This window comes from Barbatula barbatula, assembly GCF_947034865.1.
Source record: "Barbatula barbatula genome assembly, chromosome: 16".
NCBI classification, from domain to species: Eukaryota; Metazoa; Chordata; class Actinopteri; order Cypriniformes; family Nemacheilidae; genus Barbatula; species Barbatula barbatula.
Genome location: NC_136779.1, coordinates 21,092,304 through 21,117,961, shown reverse-complemented (window position 1 = coordinate 21,117,961; position 25,658 = coordinate 21,092,304). Strand labels below are relative to the sequence as shown.

At 39.9% G+C, this 25,658-nt stretch overlaps 1 protein-coding gene across 1 annotated transcript; it reads left to right on the top strand.

Moving 5' to 3' along the window:
* On the top strand, nt 1-24,897 carry scn4aa (sodium channel, voltage-gated, type IV, alpha, a; the record flags this gene model as incomplete). The annotated part of the gene is made up of 25 exons (XM_079476167.1): nt 1-246; nt 345-463; nt 1,700-1,789; nt 2,295-2,423; nt 2,609-2,700; nt 2,819-3,076; nt 3,299-3,362; nt 3,452-3,593; nt 3,677-3,877; nt 4,659-4,817; nt 5,226-5,346; nt 7,306-7,544; nt 9,346-9,519; nt 9,633-9,989; nt 17,807-18,178; nt 18,877-19,003; nt 19,091-19,245; nt 19,337-19,510; nt 19,594-19,716; nt 19,811-20,089; nt 20,287-20,340; nt 20,621-20,758; nt 20,847-20,951; nt 21,040-21,310; nt 23,621-24,897. The coding sequence occupies 25 exons, from the start codon at nt 1-3 to the stop codon at nt 24,895-24,897; spliced, it is 5,466 nt and encodes a 1,821-aa protein (XP_079332293.1).
* Nucleotides 24,898-25,658: the final 761 nt, after the last annotated feature.

Sequence of the window (25,658 nt, the reverse complement as noted above, 5' to 3'; positions counted from 1 at the left end):
ATGGCAAGCCTGGTCCTTCCCACAGGCATCCACGTGCTACGCCGCTTCACTCCGGAGTCGCTGGCGGAGATCGAGAGGATCATCCAGGAGAACAGCAGTGAGGAAGAGGTGGCAGAGGAGACGCTACAGGCTCCCAGCAAAGACCTAGAGGCTGGGAAGAACCTGCCCATGATCTATGGCGACCCACCAGACGACCTCCTCAACACCCCTTTGGAGGACATAGACCCTTTCTACAAAGCACAGAAAGTCAGTCTCATTCTCACGTGTGTTGTTCACATGCCGTGTGTGTGTAAACCTGCTCCTCTTTTCATTAGGTGTAACCTCTGCATTAATCTCCTCTGCAGACATTTATTGTCATAAGCAAGGGAAACACAATCTACAGGTTCACTGCTGAACCGGCGCTGTATTTTATCAGTCCGTTTAGTGTCGTCAGAAGAGGAGCCATCAAGATTCTCATACATTCATATCCTTCATATGCCAGCATGACCTTTTAAGGTTTACATTAAATACTGTTCAAGCCCTTTTTCATTGTCGTAATCTGATGTATTTCTCATTGAAATGAGATTTTCACTATTTCACAATATTGAAGCAGTGTTCATTTTACGTTTGGGGTCGTCTATCATCAGTTTGCTCAGATTACCCAGTTTATGAAGAAAACATAATTCAATTAGATCGTATTTATAAAAAATAACCAAATTAAAGGGAAGGTTCACCCAAAAGTGACAACTTTGTCATTTACTCACCCTCAGATTGTTACAAACCTGTATTAATGTCTTTGTTCTGCTGAACACAGATGTAGATATTTGGAAGAATGTCAGTAAACATATCTCATCCCCTGTGGACTCCCATAGTGTTTATTTTCCCTACTATGTAAGTAAATTGGGAATGAGATCCGTTTGGTTACAGACATTCTTCCAAATAACTTTCTTTCTGTTCAGCAGAACAAAGACATTGATACAGGTTTGTAACAAACCCAGGGTGAGTAAATGATGACAGAATGTGCAGTTTTGGGTCAACTGTCCATTTAATGTAAAGATTTGTGTGCGTGTAAATAGTCCTTTAAAATGTTCCAGAGAATCAGTCACAGATACTTAATTTTCCACTATTTCTTGTATATTATGAGAATATCTAGTAAAACATATCATTTCCATTATGTGTAATTTGTTTAAATTACAACATATGCACTCAGGCATAGCCAGACGCATTACGGTAATAAGATATTTTAGGAGAAAATACAATAAAATACCAATATAGTAATGTATTTCTTTGTTAATATTGTATTCTGCTTTGTACAAGGTAGAGATCAGAAGTATCATTGTTATGATTTTTTATTTAGTTTCACGATGAAATGTTTTATAATTGAAATCATTACTGCCGTGATGTTTCAGTGGTATCGTGAGAATGACCCAAACATAGCAAGTATTATTTCATGTATTTAGCTGCTAAAGGTTTCTGTCTCTCCCCTATGTCATCTCTCTGTATCATTAAAACACACATGAACACACTCATCATTTATACAGAACCGTTCTGTGAATAATACATGAATGCTCGTAGTTTATACATCATCGCTTTATATCAATCCTTTTCACTAAAACCATCTATACTGTTTATACCGGTGTTTACACCATAAAACTATTCTGTAATCTCACAGTGCACTTTGTGAAGAGTGTCTGGTGTATAGACCTTGACTGTCTTTCAGATATTTCAGTATGTTGATCATGATCACCATCCTGTCCAACTGTGCGTTCATGACCATGAGTAATCCTCCAGCCTGGAGTAAAACTGTGGAGTAAGAGCCCTGCTCTTTCACTTATGCAAAATCTCACATTTGTTTCTGCAGAAATACACTCAAGTACTTCTGGTCATATTAGAGGTTAAAATCACATATAGTAATCAACTTGGATAGCAATGTAACAAAAGAGACATTTTAAAAGGATAGTTCACCCATGTTGTTACAAGCCTGTATATATTGTTTTGTTGTGCTAAACACACACAAAAATAGATATTTGGAAGAATGCTCCTAACCAAACATTATGTATACAGGTTTATAACAATCATTTTGTATTGACGCACATCATTTAAATAAATCTTTCCTACGGAATATTCTGTATAGGGTTGAAATGAAATGTTAACATGTTTCCGTGCACATATTTAGATTTAGTTTATGATTCTTAAAATCTGCCGTGTTATATGTCCTGGAAATCGCAAACTACAACCTATTCATTTGTTCATTTCAAACTATGGTGATGTTTATTTTGTTCCACAGTAATATGTCGATATCCCTATGGTTGTAGATATGTCTTTACTGGTATATACACCTTTGAAGCAACAGTCAAAGTTTTGTCCCGAGGCTTTTGCATCGGACCTTTTACATTCCTGCGTGACCCGTGGAACTGGCTGGATTTCATGGTCATCAGCATGGCGTGAGTATTCCTCACATGTTGACAGAAATATACGCTCTTAAATGACGACCCTTCAATAATAAGATACGATTCTGCGGCGGTGACGTTCTGCTGTTGATTTTTGCTGGGAATCTCTGGCTTAAGTGCTTTATGTAAATGTAAACGTAAATGAATATTTATTGTGTGGTTTTGTGATTTGTGTCTAGGTACATCACAGAGTTTGTAGATCTTGGCAATTTGTCAGCACTGAGGACGTTCCGTGTGCTCCGAGCTCTCAAAACCATCACCGTTATTCCTGGTGGGTTAAAAGTGTTTTTTAATTGTGTTTTATACGATACGTTTTCCATCATCAGTCTTCATAAGTGTCCAAATATATTTTACTGCTCTTTTACGTACATAGATATGTGTGTTCTCAGGTTTGAAAACCATTGTCGGGGCTCTGATCCAGTCGGTCAAGAAGATGGTGAATGTGATGATTCTGACCGTCTTTGCGCTGGCTGTTTTCGCTCTCGTCGGCCTGCAGCTGTTCATGGGAAATCTGCGTCATAAGTGCATTCGCTGGCCCATCCCAAACGGCACCGACATCTTTGATGACTACAATTTTACTCTGATCAATGACACCACCCTGAACGGCACTGACACTTTCGATTTTAATGCCTACATAGAAAATGAAGGTGAAGTCAGGTCAAGGTTATTTAACATTTATCATCTTTACTCAACAACGTCTTTCATAGTTAACACTGGTTGCGTGAGGGTCATCAGAGTAAATCAAACAGCATTATGTTGAATTTCATTTTAAAGATGTTTTGTTGAGGTGTTTTACTGTTTGCATTGGAATTTAAGTTTCGTAACGTTGTCACAAATTTAACACTGTATATTTATTGTCTATTTTGTAGAAAACCAATACTTTCTCGATGGAAGTTTAGAGGCTTTATTGTGCGGTAACAGCTCTGATGCTGGGTAAGTTTGTGAGAGACCTTCACTTCAAACAGTGTAAATGAAAGAGAAGATAAAGGCAAATGGTGTACGGTGATCTGTTGTTGTAATAGGAAGTGTCCAGAAAAATACACATGTATGAAGGCCGGCCGGAACCCAAACTATGGTTACACCAGTTACGACAACTTCGGCTGGGCCTTTCTTGCCCTCTTCAGACTCATGACTCAAGATTACTGGGAGAACCTCTTCCAGCTGGTGCGCTGAATTTGTCATTGCACGTTTTTCATTTGATATGCAGTGTACGTGAATTCAATTCACCCAGTTTTGATCTCGCCTAGACCCTTCGGGCTGCTGGGAAGACCTACATGATCTTCTTTGTGGTGGTCATCTTCTTGGGCTCGTTCTACCTCATCAATCTGATCTTGGCCGTGGTTGCCATGGCGTACGATGAGCAGAATGAGACCACCTTGACCGAGGCCCGTGAAAAAGAAGAGGAGTTTCAGAGATTGCTAGAGCAGCTCAGGAACCAAGAGCAAGAGGTCAGGTGACTACTGGACGATTTCTTGTCATTTCATGTTGACTGCATAAAGGGGCGGTCACACTGCACGTTTGCGTTCTCACTTCCATTTCTAAGCACACGTATGCACGAGACACCAGAATCACAAGAGCATGCAAAGTACTTTCTCGCATTCTCCTCTCAATTGACCTATCGGTAAGCCCCGTCCCCCCTTAGTTACTATTGCTAACTCGGACAAGTGACCGGAGTTCCTAATGTCTTTCAATGGCAGCCGTCAGAGTAAAAACCTTGTCCGACACTCGAGGAGAATTCTAGTGGGACTTAAATATGACATGGAGCTATATTAAAACTATTTTTGGAAGTGAGGGTTTACACATCACAATGTGGAAGAAGCCATGAACCCACGATCTAGGGTCAACTGTTCATGTACCTTTAATAAGGAGGCACATCGTTTTATCATTTTCGTAGCATAAAACTTTATTAAAGCGATGAGAGCTTCAGATCTTACAATGGTTCTCTATGGCGCTGAAACCTAAAGTTGTCCGAGTTCCGGTCCCCGTGCAACTCATATTCAACTGACATTGGCTCCTCTTCGTCAAGGGGAGGGGCTTACCGTTAGATCAATTGTTAGGGCATTACATTAGAGGCGTAAATGCCACGGGTTTGGGTTTACACTTGAAATGCACTATGGATAGATGCATAAATGTAGTGTGACCGCACCATAAACACACATTAAAAAGGCAAGAAATTGTATATTTGTGCATGTCACGTTGATATAGGTATATCTCTGTCACAAATTACAGACAGGCAGTAAAGCGTCTTTGGCCAGCCAGACAACACAAAGTCAAGGGTCGAACAGAACATGTTCCTTACACAGTCTCGGAGGTGATGATGTCATCAAGGACTGTAATGGCCGAATAGTGCCTCGTATCATTATCAACAGCGTTCACTCTGACAGAGAGGTGATACTGGCACACAATCTGACAACACCGAGCATCACTGATACAATTGGGTCCAAAGGCCTGTGACTAAAAATGCTTGTATTTGACATTCTGTTCCCGGTTAATACGAGTCATATTAACAACCAAACAATTTGAGTAAATGAATGAATTGGTGTAAATGTTGAAATTTCTTGCTTCATTACATTTTCAAAGTTAGCATTAAAACTATAGTTGATCAAATAGATCAAATACTCAGACCATCCAAGATACAGGAGACATTGTTTCTTCCATACAACAGTGAAGAAGCCGATTTAATAGAAGCTTAGAATCTCAGAGCCCACATAACTCAAGATATTTAACTTACATACTTTAGCTAATGATACAAAGCTAATATTTGTTCTCTTGCTGGTCTGTTTCATTATTCTCCAGTTCGTAGCTGAAGAGGACCACAAGTCTATGAGCTCCAAACACAGCATGCAGTATCTGGACGAACCCAAACTCTCCAAGAGAGCAGGCAGTGCCGTCAGTGTGCTCACTGCCACCATGGATGGTACTGTCTCTAAAGAAACCTGAGGGTTCAATATCATTTTATCTGCTGCAACACTTTCTTTCTCTGTAGCACTTTATGTGCTTTACTGTAAATTTACACACACATGCAAAATGACACAAAGTGAAAATAAAATGGTATTTTGGGGTTATGGAAACAAGAGTTACCACGGTGATTACACAACACTTAAGATGGATATGAATATCATACCTACATGTCAATCCTTCCCGGCTAACACACAAATGACCAGTTATGTGTTTTTAGGAACTTTACTTTAATTTCACACGTTGCATTGCATGCTTGTAGTTTCTTAAGCACTTCAGTGAAGACATTTGCTTGAGTTTAGGACTGTATAACTTCTGACAGGACAGGATAGTTTGTTTTTCTGAGGTGAAAGACTTTTATTTCGTGACCAGTTAAGCAAATAACGATTGAATAGTGACAGTGACATTCAGCCTGACATCATCTCACCTTCACGTAGATATCGGTTCGGGACAGTGAGCGCTCACTCGCTCAGGCATCTGCCAACAGATCTCGCGCACATCTTTCAAAATAAAAGTCTCCTATCAGAAAAACCAATAAGCCAACCAATGTTGGTGTTGTTTCTTAGATTTTACACTTTGCGAGCCAAAACAATGGTCTTGCGACCCACCAGTTGAGAGTCGCTGATTTAGACTGTGTTTTTCATTGGTCCAAATGCTCTAGAACAGGGCTTGTCAACTGGCTAATAACGTTTGACATCTTTTAAAGCCATTTGATCGGTCTGTTCAAGAAACTTGATGTTATTTGCAATGTTATTATAAAGTAACTGCAGGAAGAGTACTACACCACGTGAACTATGTTGTTTTTATTACTGCATTCATTATGTATGAACAGCTATATTTATGAAAAATAGCTGTTCATCTCCCTCCAGAACTGGCTCTTCAAATGATCTGCCCTTCTTAGTGCGTGGGGCACATGAATGCGATTGTAATTTACCCAAAGATGCGACAATAGCGCTCAGAGTCTTGCACAGATCCATTGATTTGCTTTATAAAACACCAGTTTAGCGTCAATTAATTTGACTTTCATTAACTTAACCAAATACCTTCATTAATATGACCATTACATGACCTATCAGTAACAGCAACAAAAACAGTATGAAAGGAACAAAATGCAATAAATAACAGAAATACGAAATAACAGAAGAAATTATTTGGTTAAAAACTGACCTATTCATACTTTGGAATCAGGCCCTCAAAGAAAAGTAGTTGAAGACCCCTGCTCTGGAATGTTCTCTTAACTGTGTTGGCTTCAGGATCTAGATAAATGTTAAAGTCCCCGTTAACCGGAAGTTGCGAGCGTTTTTACTTCCAGCAGACTGACAGTTAACGGATGCTCTGCCCAAGCCGTCAAACATACAGTACATCATTTAAGATGGGTAGTCATTACAATAATAATAATAATATTTTTACTAAAGATTATGCGGGCCACACAAATTTTTAAGAGAATGACCCACATTGACAACCTATTTACAATAGACGTTGTTCATAAAAAATAGGCATCGTCACCCTGCTTGTGGCAATGAGGGGATGTCTGGCAACCTGTCTACTGTATGTTGGCAGTAGTTTCCAGGAAATGTTTTCCCCTCCTTTTCGAAGTTTATAAGCCCGGTTACTTTACTATTCTAGCTACAGTGTATATGGTTTAAATTTTATTGTGTTCATATTACATTTTTCCTTTTCCACCATTTCAGAATTACAGGTCTCTTTTTTCACCTCTACAGGACCTCTTCTTAGCTAGTCATGCCCCAACAATATTGCAGAGTTTGGCAAAACATAAAGTCTGCAGAAAAAACTGTTGACTTATTCGGAGCGGTGATAATCTTTGTGCAGACCAGCAGAGTTTTGCTATTGTTCTGTCATTTCTGATCAATACTGTGTGTTCACTTTTCTCTGTTTCTGCGTCTCTTTGTCTCCCCAGAGTTGGAGGAGGCTCAGAGGCCTTGTCCACCCGGCTGGTATAAGTTTGCGGACATTTTCCTTAAATGGGACTGCTGCGCTCCCTGGATCATCTTTAAGAAGTGGGTCCATTTTGTAGTGATGGACCCATTTGTCGATCTAGGTATCACCATCTGCATTGTGCTCAACACACTTTTCATGGCCATGGAGCACTACCCCATGAGTCCGGATTTCGAACATGTTCTTTCAGTGGGCAACTTGGTTAGTGTTACACCGATACGTCTGGACTAAAGTTATCCTGTTGAAAAGACCACCATCATCTGTTGTGTTGTGGATGCTGGTCATCAGTGTGAAATGCTAGTGTTCTAAACTAGAAATGGCTTCTATCCTTGTCAAGCAGCTTCTTTAGAAAGACCACGCTGGTTGACTGGCTTTTCTGTGGCTGAACTACAGGGCTCTGATGGACAAATATCAAACCAGCACTAACCAGCATGACAAAGCATGGAGCCTGAGATGCATTCTGCTGAGTAATCAACAATTCATGACTTTGAACTTATTGATTTTTCCTGACCATTTTAGATGCATACGCCAGTTTCCATCATGCAGTTCCTTACAAAAAGAAGTGTATTCAAGTTTGTATTCAAGACACAAAATCTATGATTATGGTGCTTTTAAACCAAAAATACGAAAGTGTAGTTCTAGTCTACATTTAATACTTCTTAGAAATATACTTTATATACTGACAGATAAGTCTATGGACCCTATCGTAGACCGGGCACAATGCAGCGCAAGTGTTTTTGCTAGTCCCAGCCCAACGCAGTTCTCATTTTCCCGTCCTTCGCCGCTTTGTTTAAATAGCTAATTCATTGGCGCCGATTTGTGGTAAAAAAAAAAGAGGTGTGCTCAGACGCATCGTTGCCGTGTTGCTATTTTGAGGAACTGAAAATAAACTGCGTCATGTAGACCAACTCAAACCTGCTCTAAAGTCATTGGCACAAAATGTTTTTGGTTATTTAAAGAGCGCATTAGTAATATGCACCTCTAGGTGGGTACACAGCAATCGTACATCAGCACACAAACATGCAAAGTATAAAAAATAAATAGACTACAATGTAAAGGATTATAATTGTGTAAATAAAGAAAAAAATCTGGTTCCTTTAACCTCGCACACACGCAAACTAGCAAAGGTGGATTCGGCCACACGCCCTGAGTGCACCTGCGCTGTGCGCTTTAGGCCATGTGCTTGGATCGTTAAAATGGGGCACTAAGTACATTTTTCTTAAATTGTGCTCAATCTTTTAATAGATATAATATTGAAAGTATATTTTTTCACATAGTTTCATAGTGTCATGTTCAGATTTACAGAGCTACATAACTGCTTTGGTGTCAAATAAATTTAGAGTAAAACATGTGGAACTGTTCTTATCTAAATAGAAAACATAAAGTGCACAAAATATAAATAACTTTAGTATATAATATTATAACTTAAAATATGATGTAAAATTTATTTAAAGAAAACCACTAATCTAGTTCACCGAGAGTATACTTTTAGGTATAGGAAATTAGTTTGTATACTTCGGTGAACGTCTATGTTCTTTGAGGTAAGAAATGAGAAACCTAGATGTAAACTACGTTGTATACTCTATATTTTAAATGTTTAGTCTCAAGTAGTATACTTACAATGTGCTTGAACTTAACTTAAATATACTTAATAAACATATTATTTGTAAGAAATTCCTTCATCCATACTCGTAGTACAGTAGAGGCAGTTCATCGTGCAGTTTCTTCATCCCTATTCACTCACAGTAACAGAACATAACAGTTCGTCTTGGATTTGCAATTGAAGCATAAAGTTGCAGTCGAGGTTCTTAACTGTGATTCATCAACCATGACCACGTATGAATGAAAATGTAAATACTTGTGATATAAAGCATCATACATAACATCAGGACAGAAGTTATGAGGATGACTGCAGTTAATTGTTCTGCCATGAACCCAGGAATGATCATATGTGCCGTTTGTTTTCACTCATAGCACTAACATAATTATTTTTTCAATGAAGGTATTCACAGGGATCTTCACAGCTGAAATGGTCTTCAAGCTTGTAGCCATGGACCCTTACTACTATTTCCAGGTGGGCTGGAACATATTTGACAGCATCATTGTCACCCTCAGCCTGGTGGAGTTGGGACTGGCCGATGTTCAGGGGCTGTCAGTTCTGCGGTCCTTTCGTTTGGTAAGTCTGAATCTCAAGTTCTCAATATTTGCTGTTTTTGTTGCATGTTGGATATCGTTGATGTTATTTTGTTTCTTGTTGTGTTTGTGCGCGTCTCTGTGTGCTGGAAGTAGCTGCGTGTCTTCAAGCTGGCTAAATCGTGGCCCACCCTTAACATGCTGATCAAGATCATTGGTAACTCCGTGGGTGCTCTGGGGAACCTGACCCTTGTCCTGGCTATCGTCGTCTTCATTTTTGCGGTGGTGGGCATGCAGCTCTTTGGCAAGAGCTACAAGGAATGCGTGTGTAAGATCTCGCAGGACTGCGAATTGCCCCGCTGGCACATGAATGACTTTTTTCACTCGTTCCTCATCATCTTTCGTATCCTGTGCGGAGAGTGGATCGAGACCATGTGGGACTGCATGGAGGTTGCTGGTGCCGGGATGTGTTTGGTGGTCTTCATGATGGTCATGGTCATTGGTAACCTGGTGGTAAGTAAACCTGGTGGTACCTCTGCTAAATTCCTATTTCTCACTCAGGATGACGGCGAAAGCTAAACTGTATTCACAGACCCGAATAGAAAAAAGCAGATGTGTAAATGTAAATCATCTTTTAAGAGATTTCTTAAAGACTCCCTGTGGTGAAATAAAAAAACCTGAGGTGTATAGTTACATTCAAGCTATTCTAAAGGCGGGGTTTCCGATTTCCGAATTACGCTTGTTTAGAGAAAGTCGGGCTGAACCTCAGCAGTAAGGTGCACAGGATGGACAGTAGTCAAGCCGAGCGCTGATGAAAGTGAAAGATGGGGGCAGGGGCGTGTTTGTTTTGGTGATTTGAGCATCAACAACCGCTATGAGAAATTCAATTCAATTTTATTTATATAGCGCCTTTCACAATTTGCATTGTTCCAAAGCAGCTTTACAGGGGAATAACGAAAAACCCAAGGTATGAGAACGCTCGACCCCCTTTGGTGGATTTAGTTATTCTAGGTCAGTGGTTCTTAACCTGGGTTCGATCGAACCCCAGGGGTTCGGTGAGTCAGTCTCAGGGGTTCGGTGGAGGTCAAGACACACACCCGACTCATATGATTCGTGATGAAACACCCCGATTGGCCATCATTGGCTGCAGGTGATCACGCAACATCGCTTGGCCTATCTGTGCTGCAGGGAATTTGGTGCGCCCTGTAGTCGACTTGTGACTGTCGTGATGGTATGTCGTGTGATTTATTTCTGAATATTTTAATCCTTTCATACTAACTATGTCGAGCAAAAAAAGAATTTGGTCGGGCGAATATGTACAATATGGATTCACGTGTATAACGGAACGTGATGGGAGTCAGCGTCCTAACTGCATGATTTGCAATGCCAAATTGAGCAATTCTAGTCTAGCACCGGCAAAACTAAGAGAACACTTCCTGAAGCTGCATGGAGATGGACATTTTTTTTAATGGTTTTGTTCTTTAAAACACAGTGATGTTGATGCACGGTTCATTTTGTGCACCAGTAAAATATATACTTATGTTTTGAATTTGAAAAAAATCATATTTTATTTTTCCAATTAAGAAGGGTTCGGTGAATGCGCATATGAAACTTGTGGGGTTCAGTACCTCCAACAAGGTTAAGAACCACTGTTCTAGGTATTATCAAAAGTCCTGAGTTTGGAGATCTTAGAGAGCGTGATGGGTTGTAGTGTGATAGAAGCTCTGTTAGGTAGGTAGGGGCTAAACCCTTTAAGGCTTTATAAGTGATTAAAAGAACTTTAAAGTCAATACGATACTTAATGGGAAGCCAGTGAAGGGTTGATAATATTGGGGTTATGTGATGGTATTTTCTGAACTAACTGTAGTTTGTTTATTGATGATGCAGGACAAACACTAGGTAGCGCATTACATTAGTCAAGTCTTGAGGTCATGAATGCATGAATAAGCTTCTCCGCGTCAGCAACACACAGAATATTTCGTAACTTGGCAACATTTCTTAGGTGGAAAAGGCTGTTTTTGTGACATTTTAGATGTGATTTCGAAATGACAGGTTGCTGTCTAATATAACGCCTAGATCTTTTACTGTATTTGTTGGAGTAACAGTACATCTTTCAACTTGCAGTTTATAATCAGAAATATTCGGTTTGCGTGTCTTTGGTCCGATAAGTCATATTTCTGTTTTATTAGAATTTAAAAGAAGGAAATTTCAGGTCATCCAATGTTTTATATCTTCAATGCACTCTGCCAATGTGGATAGCTGGGAGGAATCATCTGGTCTTGATGAGATAGCTGAGTATCATCTGCATAGCAATGGAAGCTGATTCCATGTTTTTTAATAATGTTTCCGAGGGGAAGCATGTATATGGAGAACAGCACGGGTCCCAGAACTGATCCCTGAGGTAATCCATAATTTACTTGCGTTAGATTGGATGATTCCCCATTTAAATGGACAAATTGTCTGTCTGACAAGTAAGATCTAAACCATTGTAGTGCCTGTCCCTCAATACCGGTATAATTGTGTAAGCGATCTAGAAGTATGTTATGGTCTACGGTATCGATCGCAGCACTAAGGTCAAGCAGGACCAGGAGTGAGATGTGACCTTTATCTGATGCTATAAGCAGGTCGTTTGTAATTTTAACGAGCGCAGTTTCAGTGCTATGATACGATCTAAAGCCTGACTGAAATTTTTCGTGCATGTTGTTATTTTGTAAGAAAGAGCACAGCTGAGTGCACACTGCTTTTTCTAGTATTTTAGACAGGTATGTGAGATTTGAAATCGGTCTATAGTTTCCAAGTTCATTTGGATCTAAGTTTGGTTTCTTGATTAGAGGCTTAATGACGGCCATCTTAAAGGGTCCTGGGACATGGCCTAGATTAATTGACGAGTTGATAATGTTATAAATGGGCTCAATTGAACTCTTAATAATTTAGTTGGTATGGGGTCTAGTAAGCAAGTTGTAGGTTTAGAAGTTGCGATAAGTTGAATTAAATCTTCCTGTTTTATAGGTGAAAAACGTTGGAGCCTTTGTTTTGGAGCGATGGTTGGTGCTAATTCATAGGACAGATTTGGAGGTTGAGTTTTTACAATTTTGTCACGAATGTTTTCGATTTTCTCTGTAAAAATGAATTCATTGCTACCGAGGTGCGGCGGAATAGGTGGTGGTGGTTGGTTTCTATGAGGTTACGAAGGTGCTCAGCCTTTGCTGCTTTTAGTGCCTTTTTATAACAATTTTCACTCTCTTTCCACGCCATTTTAAAGACTTCTAATTGCGATTTTATCCATTTGCGATCTCTTTTGCGAGTTTCTCTTTTAAGGGCGCGAGTGGTGCTATTGTACCATGGTGCAATATTTTTCTCATTAATCTTTTTTGACTTCGTAGGTGCAACAGCTTCTAATGTATTAGAGAAAATAGTGCCCAATTTCCGTCGCTTTGAGGCATAATATCTATATTGGTTAGATCGGCTCTGTGAGATATAATCAGGTCTAGTGTATGATTAAATCGATGAGTGGGTACTTTAATGTGTTGTATTACCCCAAAAGATTGTTGTAGTTCTGTAAACGCCAGTGCTAATGCATCGTTAGCGCTATCTATGTGGATATTAAAATCTCCGACAATTAGTATTTTATCAACGTTAACCAATAGGTCCGATAGGAAGTCCGCAAACTCTTTCAGAAAATCAGTGTAGGGACCAGGGGGTCTATACACCGTAGGCAATGTAAAAGAAAGCAAATGTTTTTTTACTTTTGTAAGGAATAATTATGTTCAAAGCAAGCACTTCAAATGATTTAAATTTGTGCTCTTTTCTCTGAGTTACAGTAAGAAAGTCTCTAAAGATTGTAGCGACACCACCAACCGGACCAACCGGACGTGGCTCATGCATATAAAAGTAACTTGGTGGGGTACACTCATTTAGACCGAAATAATCATTTGGTTTAAGCCAGGTCTCGGTTAGACAGAGTATATCAAAACTGTTGTCCGTGATCATTTCATTTACAATTACTGCCTTTGAATTTAGTGATCTAATATTAAGTAGGCCGAACTTTATAAATTGGTTTTGGTTGTTTATTACATTGTCTTCAGGTTTAATCACGATCAGATTTTTTCTCTGACTTTTGCCAAAATTTTTACTTTGTAGTATTATTCGGGGACACATATAGTCTCTATATATTTGGAAACAGTAACGTTTATAGCAGTTGAGGCGCACATACTATGGTTAAAGAAATCGGACACCCCGCCTCTAAGACAGGAAAAATCATTTTAATGGATAACATTTTCGACCACAGGGGGACTTTAAGCTGTGTAGAGCTGTTGTACGTTGCGGTAGTTTTGTGTAAAGGATGGGGATCTGTTGTCACTGCTTAGATGTAAATCTTTATATATGTTATTATGTTATTTAATCACTTTATAGTGATTAAAACAGAACGAGCTAAGCGTGGCAGCAAAATCAAGCCCCTGTGAGCACAGATGAGGTCAAGCGGCCTGTTGTTGACATTCAGGTGACACAGCATTTAACAGCAGAGCTCTCGGAATATCCCGTTTATAATCAGGCGTTAATTTGGAAGGCATTGGAATGTTCACGTGTCAGGCCCCAACTGACCTTTTCACCAACACAAAGGAACGTTAACAGCATGGAGAAAACCGCGTGATAACCCACACGCCTGATTTTCACCAGCAGCTGTTGTGTTTGGCTTTGTTGTATGACAACAGGAAGCTGCGTGTGATATCTTTATGATGAGCTGCTAACAGCTGTGTGTGTAAATGGCTGAACGCACTTCCTCACGGTTTAAACTTAGAGAAAGAAGGAAGTGGCCTGTCTTAGCAAGCTAACAAAAGCATCATTACTTAACCCCTGACAAAGTCTTCACGTGGTAATCGCACTTGTCTTCAGGACAAACCTCATTGCATGTTTAGTGCCGGTCTCTATTTACACACTCTGACGCGAGCCAGCAAACGGCGCTTCTGAATCTGGCTGCGTGCTGAGACTCTTGGCACACACGCAACAAACATGGACAGCTGTAGGGCTCTGGTGTTTGCCAGCTCTTCACCTTCTCTATACACCACTGGCTCTCAAAAGAGATTTGGGCAGCGGATGAGAAATGACACTAAATGCAAATCAGTACAGCTTCGGATTTCAGCAAGTGCACGGAGGCTCACTTTTCAAATGCTTCTCATATATTCTGTAAATTCAATGGTGTTTATATTCATTCTCAAAACTATGCAAGATGACTCAATTACATTAGAGATATTATATCGTAACGTATATGTTTACATGAAAATACAGACAACAGTAAATACATGAATTATGTCAATTATAATAACATCTATATCTACATTTATATATATAATTTTTTTATAAATTATGATTAATACAGACAACAATAAATACATTGATTACATTTAATTAAATAGTCTTTAATTCTTTTTATATGAAATTATATTTAGTGCAGACTATATTAATATATATTGTATTAAGTATAATGATCTTAATGTATACTAACTTAATGCATACCTAAAGGGATATTTCAGAGGTAAACACAATTTCCCCATGTTTTACTAACCCTTAAGGCATCCTGACTGAATATGACTTTCTTCTTGAAGAACAATGCAGTCGTTACCACGTTTCATTTTTCTTCCAAGGGGTAGAATGGGGGACAATTTTTTGAAGCTCCAAAAAGTGCCGTCGATCAAAGAACTGCTCGACACGGCTCAGACAAGCCTCAGGTTCACGCTCAGAAGAGGGATAACGGAAGTTAGACATTATTGTTAATAGCGCTGTCAATATAGATATTTATCTTAAACAAACGCATATATTCACTTCAGAAGACCTTTGTTTAGACCACTGAGCCGTGTCGAGCAGTTCTTTGATCGATGGCACTTTTTGGAGCTTCAAAAAATTGTCCCCCATTCTACCGCTTGGAAGAAAAATGAAACGTGGTATTATAACTCCGACTGCATTAATCTTCAAGAAGAAAGTCATATTCAGTCAGGATGCCTTAAGGGTTAGTAAAACATAGGGAAATTGTGTCCCCTTCAGTCAGGATCCCTTGAAGGTGAACTTGTACAGTATATAAAATGACTGCATTAATGTGCACTACTTAAAACAGATGAATTATATAAATCATTATATTTATGATTATGTAATTATAAATGATTTGCAATAATGAATGTATGAATAATAATTAATTACATTTAATATACATTATTATGTAATATAATTATATACATAAGATAACCATAATTGTTATGAATTAAATTTAATAACAATTGTCTTGTGATAATATTTTTTATATCAATTTAATAATTATAAACAAGTAATAGTAATAAATAAACATATAAATAACAATACGCATTCAGATTTTAAAGACGAGAATGGAAAATCTGCTGTTCACAGCACATCAGCAGAACACACACACATGATAAATCACACACGCAGCATCAGCGCTGTCGGCGTCGTGAGCGGAGATTATAGCACGGGAAACCAAATATCTGTGGCCTCATTTGGCTTGAAAATCACAGCACCTGCTCCATGTGTGTTTCTCAGATCTGATCTGATGTCAGATGATCTGGGAATGGCCAATACTGCATTGTGTGGCGTGATGTACGGGGTTATTAATGTGTAGAATTATTTTGACACACAAAACATGACTCATGAGAATTAGTTTGGAAATATGTTACTTGTTACGCTCTTACATAAACTGAAATATGAATGATACGACTACGGGTGTGATTTGGATGCTTTTCCTTCCAATGTAAATTCCTCTCAACATTGTCTCATTGTTTTTAAATGCGATGTTAAAACTGTGTTGTGTCGAGCAGTCCGGCTGTCAGATCTCAGGTCTGTCTAGTGATCTTACCCTCACACTAAAGATAGCTCCCTGCACCGCTCCCCCAGACGACATTATCTTTATTAATGCTGCGTTATGACAGGGCCACATGAACCTGAGGCTGTCTATGTATAGATTCGCTTTTATTGCTGATGTTGGCTGACGTTCCAAACACTGTCTTTTTGCATAGGTATATATTTAGAAGATAGCAGGGATATCTACTCCGGTCAATATTTCTCAGGTCTTTGCTGCTAAAACTGTTGATCTTTTTTGCCGTTATTGCATTAGGAAAAAGGTTTTTAAAAAGCCATGTATTGCAACAGAATATGGGGTACGTTGTCACTGTTAGGGATGCATGATAAAATATCGTCCGTATCGGTGTCGGAAGATAAATGGTCGTTTTAATGTTATCGGTATCTGCCTGATGATAAAATCATTTCGATTAAACAATGAATCTATTTTTCAGGTTGAAGCACTTCAGGTGCACGTTGCGTACAGTACTCTCTTTCTGTCGTGCTCTTTCACTTACTGTTATTTATAAAACATTGCTGATATAGGTACAGTATGTAGATATTTATGAATGTGTAAATTATAGGAACAAAAGCATATTTTTGAATCAAACAGTTGTCTGGATGCTTTCTGTCTTGAGACCTGTTAGACTTGTGGCTGTTGAGAACATTTTTCCGGGTTGCTCTGGAAGAACATCAATCATTTGTTGATTATAAAAAGGATAAGAGAGAAGTTTCAAATTGAAATAGTGTAAAGTAGGCTTGGTACATGATTTTCAGATGAAAAAAGAACTAATGATGTTTTCAAATAAAAGCAGAAAAAGCCTCTGAAAATAGTATATTAATATTAAGATACTGTGTATCGACCACTGTTTCTGTAATCGACTTCCAGTGTTAAAAAATATCAAAAGATATCCCTCGTCACAATGGAACTATCCTAATGGGATAGTTTAGCCCAAAATATAAATTTCGTCATCATTTATTGACTCTCTTGTATGTGAAAACATGTAAACCTCTCTGTTACTTATGTGAAACACAAAAGAAGATATTTTGAGAAATGTCTCAGTGGCTTTTGTGATCACACAATGGAAGTCAATGGGGGTGAATGTAGCTTGGTTACCAGGGTTCTTCAAAATATCTTCTTTTGTGTTCTATAAAAGAAAGTCATACAGGTTTGAAACGATATCAAAGTTTGTAAATGATGAAATAGTTTAGAATAACTTCTGTGTGAACTATTCCTTTAACCCTCTGGGGTCTGAGGGTGTCATGGGACTCTTCGTGGGTTTTTACATGCTCTGACATTTGTGCTTTTCTATAGTAGTTTACAAACACAAAGTGTGCTACGATAGTCGCCACCCTTCAGAGTCTAACCTTCATCGCACCGCTATACTACCATGACTGTGAAATTACGGGTAACACAATGTAGTTTCAGCAAAAGTCTTGCAGTTGTTTCTGATGTTAGTCATTGAAAGATTGTGCCGTGTGCTCATCAGGTGCTGAATCTGTTCCTGGCCCTGCTGCTCAGCTCCTTCAGTGGAGATAACCTGTCCACAGGGGATGAGGACGGCGAGATGAACAACCTCCAGATCGCCATCGGCCGCATCACCAGGGCCATAGACTGGCTCAAAGCCTTTATTGCCAGTATGGTGCTGCGGATGGTTGGGAAAAAACCTCCTGATGTCAAAAAAGAGACCGGAGAGACGGACACAGAACTGTACGCATTAAATCACCTGCAGAAGGAAACAGTGGCCGACGGATTGACCATCTGTGTACAGCCTTCAGTCGTCATTGTGCCTATAGCTCGCTGCGAGTCTGATGTTGAGGAGGAGGATTCAGATGAATCTTCTGATGAAGATGAGGAAAAGGTTAGTTAACAGATATCTTCTCTTTTTTTGTTGTTTTTAGTTAGAAGGGTCCTTTCATCCATTTTCTCTCTACAGTCTTTGTTTCAGTAAATGAACAACTTAATTAAAAACATATATTTTATTTTGCTGCACTTCTTCAAACATGTTCAAGCTTTTATCATCAGCCTTTCAAGATGAGTTGCGGTCATTCCAGTCCAGTGTGTGTTCAATTTCAACAAAATCCAACCTCAGGAGTGACATAAAGTCATTCAACAGCAATGTTGAAGAAATGTTGACAGAATGACAAGACGCATGAAAACTGTGATGAAAATTCAGGTCATCACATAAGAATTTCTTTTCTTAAATACAAGAAATACGACCTGTTTTGTTTTCTGTCAAAAAAAAGGTTTTGCATAAAAGAACATTTCTTTCAGAGCATCTTTTCTGTTATTTCAACTATTTCTCCAAATGTCTTTTTCTGCAAAAAAAGTTGTTAGTCTTTTACAAGCTAAACTGATTATTTATCCTAAACTGATACCTATAAATTGTAAATTCCGATAAAAATGGCCGTTTAATTTTGGTTATGGTGTCAACACAGAGTTAATGTACTCTGACCTCTAGCTGGCGTAAGAAATGACAGTTTCATTAAATGTGCGTTTGATGACTTGTTGGGACTTGTCGCGTCATCCGTGTGACATCACAGGTGTTCCTCTGCACAGGTAGCTCTTAATGATGACGATTCCTCAGTGTGCAGCACAGTGGACTACAGGCCTCCAGAACCCAAACCAGAACCCGAGGAGGAGGAGGAACCAGAACCTGAAGATCCAGAGCCCTGTTTCACTGAAGGTTTTCACCGCACGTCAGTCCAGTCCAAGCCACTGCAAGAGCTTCAAGAACTTGCCTTAGTTTTCTTTCTTTCTTTCTTTCTGTTAGGTTGTGTTAGACGATGTCCGTGTTTGATAGTGGACATCACAGAGGGATGGGGGAAGAGGTGGTGGAACCTTCGGAGAGCGTGCTTCACCATCGTTGAGCACGACTACTTTGAGACCTTCATCATCTTCATGATCCTCCTCAGTAGTGGAGCTCTGGTGAGTCTCACAGTCACCAGGCCGTAAACTGTCTCAATCTAGTCATGTGTTTATAGTCTGTGCTGTTCAATTCTCGTTTTCATCGCTTCAGGCATTTGAAGACATCAACATCGAGCGTCGTCGAGTCATCAAGATCATCCTGGAGTATGCTGATAAGGTCTTCACGTACATCTTCATAGTGGAGATGTTACTGAAGTGGGTGGCGTATGGTTTTAAGACCTACTTCACCAATGCATGGTGCTGGCTAGACTTCCTTATTGTAGATGTGAGTTGACCTTTTGGACCAAATGGCAGTTTTCAATGTTTTTTGCTGCTTTTATCAGGATTTTTTGTGTGTTTTTGTTTAAGGTGTCGATTGTGAGCTTAACTGCCAATTTATTGGGCTATTCTGATCTTGGACCTATCAAATCTCTCCGAACGCTCAGGGCCCTTCGACCTCTTCGAGCCCTGTCAAGATTCGAGGGAATGAGGGTACCAAATAAATGCCTCTCTACAGCTGTTTGCTCCGGTGTCTCCAATGTATAGAAAACAAATATGACCAATCAGATTGTGATACTCCATACAGGTGGTGGTGAACGCGCTGGTTGGTGCCATCCCTTCCATCTTTAACGTTCTTCTGGTGTGTCTGATATTCTGGCTGATCTTCAGCATCATGGGAGTCAATCTGTTTGCTGGGAAGTTCTACCACTGCATCAACAGCACCACAGAGGAACGGCTGCCCATGGATGTGGTGAACAACAAAAGCGACTGCATGGCTCTGATGGACACCGAAGAGGTGCGCTGGGTCAATGTGAAGGTCAACTATGACAACGTGGGACTCGGTTACCTCTCTCTACTGCAAATCGTAGGTTTTCTCTATGTAAAGAACAATCTGTGACATGCAGCACACACATCCACAACTATTCACACAACTGATTGTCATTTCCATCGTATTTTCTTTTAATGCCTCAGAGGATCCACAGGTAACACAGTACATGTGAATGATAAAGAACAGGCTTGTGTTGAATGTGCTGATGTTCAGAGAGTTCTTCTCTCACACAGGCCACATTTAAAGGCTGGATGGACATCATGTATGCTGCAGTGGACTCCAGAGAGGTACATGGCAATGTAGAGTGGTTCTATGTGTGTGTTTTTATATGAAACCCCTGAACAGCGTTCATTCTGTGTCTGGTTCAAGACGGTTCGGACAAAAATGAAAATCCTGTCTTTATACTGAAGTAGCCCTTACTTCTCCTTTGGAACAAAGTGGAATATTTACACGGCAGTTGAACAACTGTTATCATTCTTTAGAAAAGAGAACTGAGCATGAGTGAAATAAAACCCAATTTTCATTTTTGCGTGACTCATTGAAGGGTCATTGATTCTTCTGTGACAGGTGGGCGAACAGCCGTCCTACGAGATCAACCTCTACATGTACCTGTATTTTGTGATTTTCATCATTTTTGGTTCGTTTTTCACACTAAACCTCTTCATCGGCGTCATCATCGACAACTTCAATCAGCAGAAGTCCAAGATAAGCATCCGCACCTTTTCAGTCCACATCATTCAGTCATGATTCAGTCGTTATCAGAAATAATCATTAATATCTGTTTGTTCTGCACTTTGGAGGGAAGGACCTCTTCATGACAGAGGAGCAGAAGAAATACTACAATGCGATGAAGAAGCTGGGATCCAAAAAACCTGTCAAACCCATCCCTCGGCCCACTGTATGAACCCCAATGTCACCCATGTTTTATCGGCCACTGTCTATCGGTTTGAAAGCGAATCATGTGGGTTGTGTTGTGTTTTGAATAGAATATGTTCCAGGGCCTGGTGTTCGACCTGATATCACAGCAGTTCTTTGACATCTTCATTATGGTCCTCATCTGTCTCAATATGGTGACCATGATGGTGGAGACAGATAACCAGAGTCCTGAGAAAGAGGAGATCCTCTACCTGATCAACCTGGTGTTCATCATTGTCTTCTCAGGAGAATGTGTGCTCAAGTTATTTGCGCTCAGACAGTACTTTTTTACCATTGGCTGGAACGTCTTTGATTTCGTCGTGGTCATTCTGTCTATTGCAGGTAAGTGGAAAATTGCAGTTGTACTGTTCATTGTTATTTCAGATGGAATATTTGAATAAATAAACTAGATGAGGGATTCTCAACTGGTGGTTCCCGACCCCAAAATGTCTCACAGACAGAAGAGAAACTTATTAGTTGCAGGAAAAGTTCACCCAAAAATGTAGTTACTAGTAGTAACTTTCCACCAAAAAATCTAAATGCTGAACTTTACATCATTTTATTATTTCAGTTGAAGAAGGGCTTATTAAACTATGAGAAAATATACCGGTCCAGCTTAGGATATTATGATGTAGAGGTTTTACCACGTGACACAGGCCAAATGTCCCTCCTGTTACAGGACATTCTCATCTCTTTTGATTTAGAATTAAAGGAGTAGTTAATGATAATTCACATGTCATACAAAGCCATCCGTGTGTTTACTTCTTCTGTTGTAAACAAGTTGAGGCTTTTGAGGATAGCTTTCCAGGGTTCTTCTCCATATAATGGACTTCAACGGAGGGCTGTTGGTTACGGTCCAAATTTCAGCTTCAATGACTCTACACGACACCAGCCGATGAATAAGGGTGTTGTCTAGAAATAAACACACAGGCGGCTTGTGTGACATGTGGGTGAGTGAGTTGTCATGACATTTTCATATTAAAGTCAACTACTCCTTTAATAGTTAGTGTAAAATATATCATTTCTAAGGGCTGAAATGTCGCGCAAATGTATTTCAATAAAATGTTACTAAACTTAACTTCATTATTATCTATTAAAATTACAATGTTTATGAAACGGTGTAATTTTAATGCATTTTATTGAGCATAAAAAGGGACTTTAATGCAATTTTGTCCCATTATTAAGTGAATTAATTTTGCTAATTCATTTCTTTCATGTAATCAGAAAGAAATGTATAAATATGTGATGATTTTATTTTATTAATACAAAAACGGCACATGAACAGGGTGGACACTAACAGGAGTGACATTTTATGCTAAACTCCGACATTTCTATTCACATGGTGACCTTGGAGGAAGATCTTTAACATGGTTATTAACAATATTCAAGATTACAAATAATAAATAATCATAACAGAGAGGACGTGTTATGCTTTACCACATTAGTGATCTATCATGAAATGTAGAAGAAAAAGCAGATAAAAAGAGTGATTCTTGGTGGATGATGGTGGAGTTCTATATTATATTCCCATTTTTGTATAAAATATTCCATATTATGTGTTAGAATAGTTGGAATGACTCATTTGATTTCTTTCTTTAGCTGAACCCAAATGTCGGTCACTTTATATAGATACAGTATACACATCTGGAATGATGTGAGCAGGGCCGGCCCAAGCCTTTTTCGGGGCCCTAAGCAAGATTTTATTTTGGGGTCCCCCTGTGTGCCCCCGATACAATATATTGTCAATATTTTTATTATTTGCACGCAGACTTAATACTTTACACCCAATTCTATTAGTTGTAGCTGTGTGTGGGATGTAGGAATGTCATAAAAACAAAAATACAGAAACCTTGCATTACAAGTGTACTGTGCTTGTGATTTCCAATTTTAGGTGAACTGTCCCTTTAAATTATGAGCACAGACCACACAAAGGTTGTGGAATTTACTGTTCAATGCATTTAACTATTTGCAAAGATTTTCTTTTAAAGATTATTTTAATTTCAACCTCAACATATAGATACCCTTTTAAAGCCACACCGCCCTTGAGGATGATTTAATCTTTTTATCTTATTTAGTGTATTTACTTATCCCCAAAAAAACACTGAATTGACAGATAATTATAAATGAGACGAATCACTTAAATCAGCATTTTGTCATTTGCATCCGTGAATACCATCGGACATTCAACATTTCTATTGTTAAACACTAAACAGTTGTCAAATATTGAATGTTTTAGTCACTTACAGTATGTTGTGTGTTGCACAGCATTCTCTCAACTTTAAAACTGAAGCGTTTTGCTGAACTACGGCTGAAGACGACAGTAGCTTCTTCTGTTTGATGCATCACTGCTCGGCTCTGTCACCAGTAACTCCCGCATCTGTTTATTTCATTGGCCACTTCACTTATGTGGATATTGCAATGTTGCGAAAAAAAGCTGTAATTTCATGTGCTCACGGGGGCCCCCTAGTGGCGGCGAGGCCCTAAGCCCCCAATTTGTTCGCTTATAGGTTCTGGAAGTGTGAGTAAATTATGTGAGCTTTTTTGGGTAGCATATTTCTTCAAGATCCATTGCAGTACACTTCTGTATTTATTTCTTGACTCTACAGTTACTCAACATGTTTGTAACAGTCTGTATCTCCTCTCTCTCTCAAGGTCTAATGTTATCAGACATCATCGAGAAGTACTTTGTGTCTCCCACCCTGTTCCGCGTCATCCGACTCGCTCGGATCGGCCGCGTGCTGCGTCTCATCAGAGGAGCGAAAGGCATTAGGACTCTGCTGTTTGCCTTGATGATGTCACTTCCTGCCCTCTTCAACATCGGACTGCTTCTGTTCCTCATCATGTTCATCTTCTCCATCTTCGGGATGTCTAACTTCGCCTACGTGAAAAAGCAGGCGGGCATCGACGACATGTTCAACTTCGAAACGTTTGGCGGTAGCATCATCTGTCTGTTTGAGATCACGACCTCAGCGGGCTGGGATGGCCTTCTGCTGCCCATCCTGAACAGCGGCCCTCCGGACTGCGACCCTGACATAGAGAACCCTGGGACCGGCTTCAGGGGCAACTGCGGCAATCCGGCCATGGGCATCATGTTTTTCTGCAGCTACATCATCATGACCTTCCTGGTAGTAGTCAACATGTACATCGCTATTATTCTGGAGAACTTTAACGTCGCTCAGGAGGAGAGCGGAGACCCGCTGTGCGAGGACGACTTTGAGATGTTCGACGAGACGTGGAAGAAATTTGACGTTGAAGGGACGCAGTTTATTGAATACGACCGCTTATTTGACTTTGTCGACGTATTGCAGGAACCACTGCGCGTGGCCAAACCCAACCGCCTCAGACTGATCGCCATGGATCTGCCCGTCGTAATGGGCGACAAAATCCACTGTCTGGATATTCTTTTAGCAGTAACTCGAGAGGTTCTGGGTGATTCCATTGAGATGGTTGCTATGAAAGAGAGCATTGAAACAAAGTTCACTACGAGCAAAGCTTCTTTCGCGCCCATCGTCACCACCGTCAGGAGGAAAGAGGAGGAGCAGGCGGCTGTCGTCATTCAGCGAACGTACCGTAGACATCTGCTTAAGCGTGCTGTCCGTCATGCCTGCTTCATTCGGCGTTCCAAGAGCAAAGATACGAGTCAGGAGGACGAGGGCCTGGTCGAGAGGAAAATGGACGCCTTCTATGGCAGCAACCTGGAACTCGCCATGGCCCTTGAGCTGCAGATCAGACCAATGCCAGCTAACGCACAGCCACCCGAACACACGGCGGTTGCACAGCACAGAGTGTCAGTGACTTACCCTCGACCACAGGGACAGCTCATAGTGCCGGTGGAGCTCACAGGCGAGGTGATCCTCCGCTCCGCGCCCAGCACGGTGCATGACCTCTCCGGTTCAGAAGAGGCAACCATCAAAGAGTCAGTGGTGTGAGCGGTGGACCGAGGACTGTGATAATCCACCTGAACCCAGACTAACAGGACAGCACTGGAATGCTAGATTTTGGGAGTACTTTTTTATTATTGAAACCTTTTAAAGTCGGGATTTTTCTTCTTAATTGTTCCTCATTAGAAAAATCTGGAAGAATCCCTGTGACTTCAGTCAAGTTCATCTGCTCTTGTAAGGTGTGTACGCTGTTGTGTGAGCTTTTGTATGAATTTGTATTAAGCGAATTGTACAAAACAATTCGAAAATTGTTAGAAAAAAGTTGGCACAAAAGCATATTCATACGAATAAATAGTTCCAAATTGCTGTGAGATTGTGTTGTGAGTGCAGACAAATGAAATGCGGGATACAGGGTCTTAAGCTCCAGTCACACTTAAAGATTTTTGTCATTGAACAGACCCTCACAATCTTGTTTTCATTCATGTGACATTGAAAACATGCTTTCAACAACTTCCGGCAGTCTGTTTGTTTTGCTTCCTATGAGTCATAGGAAGCATCTTGTAATGCTCAAATAGTTTTACAGTTAACAGCGTCCTTACACATTTAACAAGTCTTGGCTGTCCTCTGTACTATTCATAATATCAGTTCATGTTGTAACAGAAAGACAGTAAATGAGATCCGCTGTGGTCATGCAGAACTAAGTGTACGGTGTGCAGGAGCAGCACCTAAACTCCTCACGGATTTGACTCTCTCCTACGGACACGTTCATGTCAATGCATAGAAACACTTCCTCTTAATGACCCGCTAGT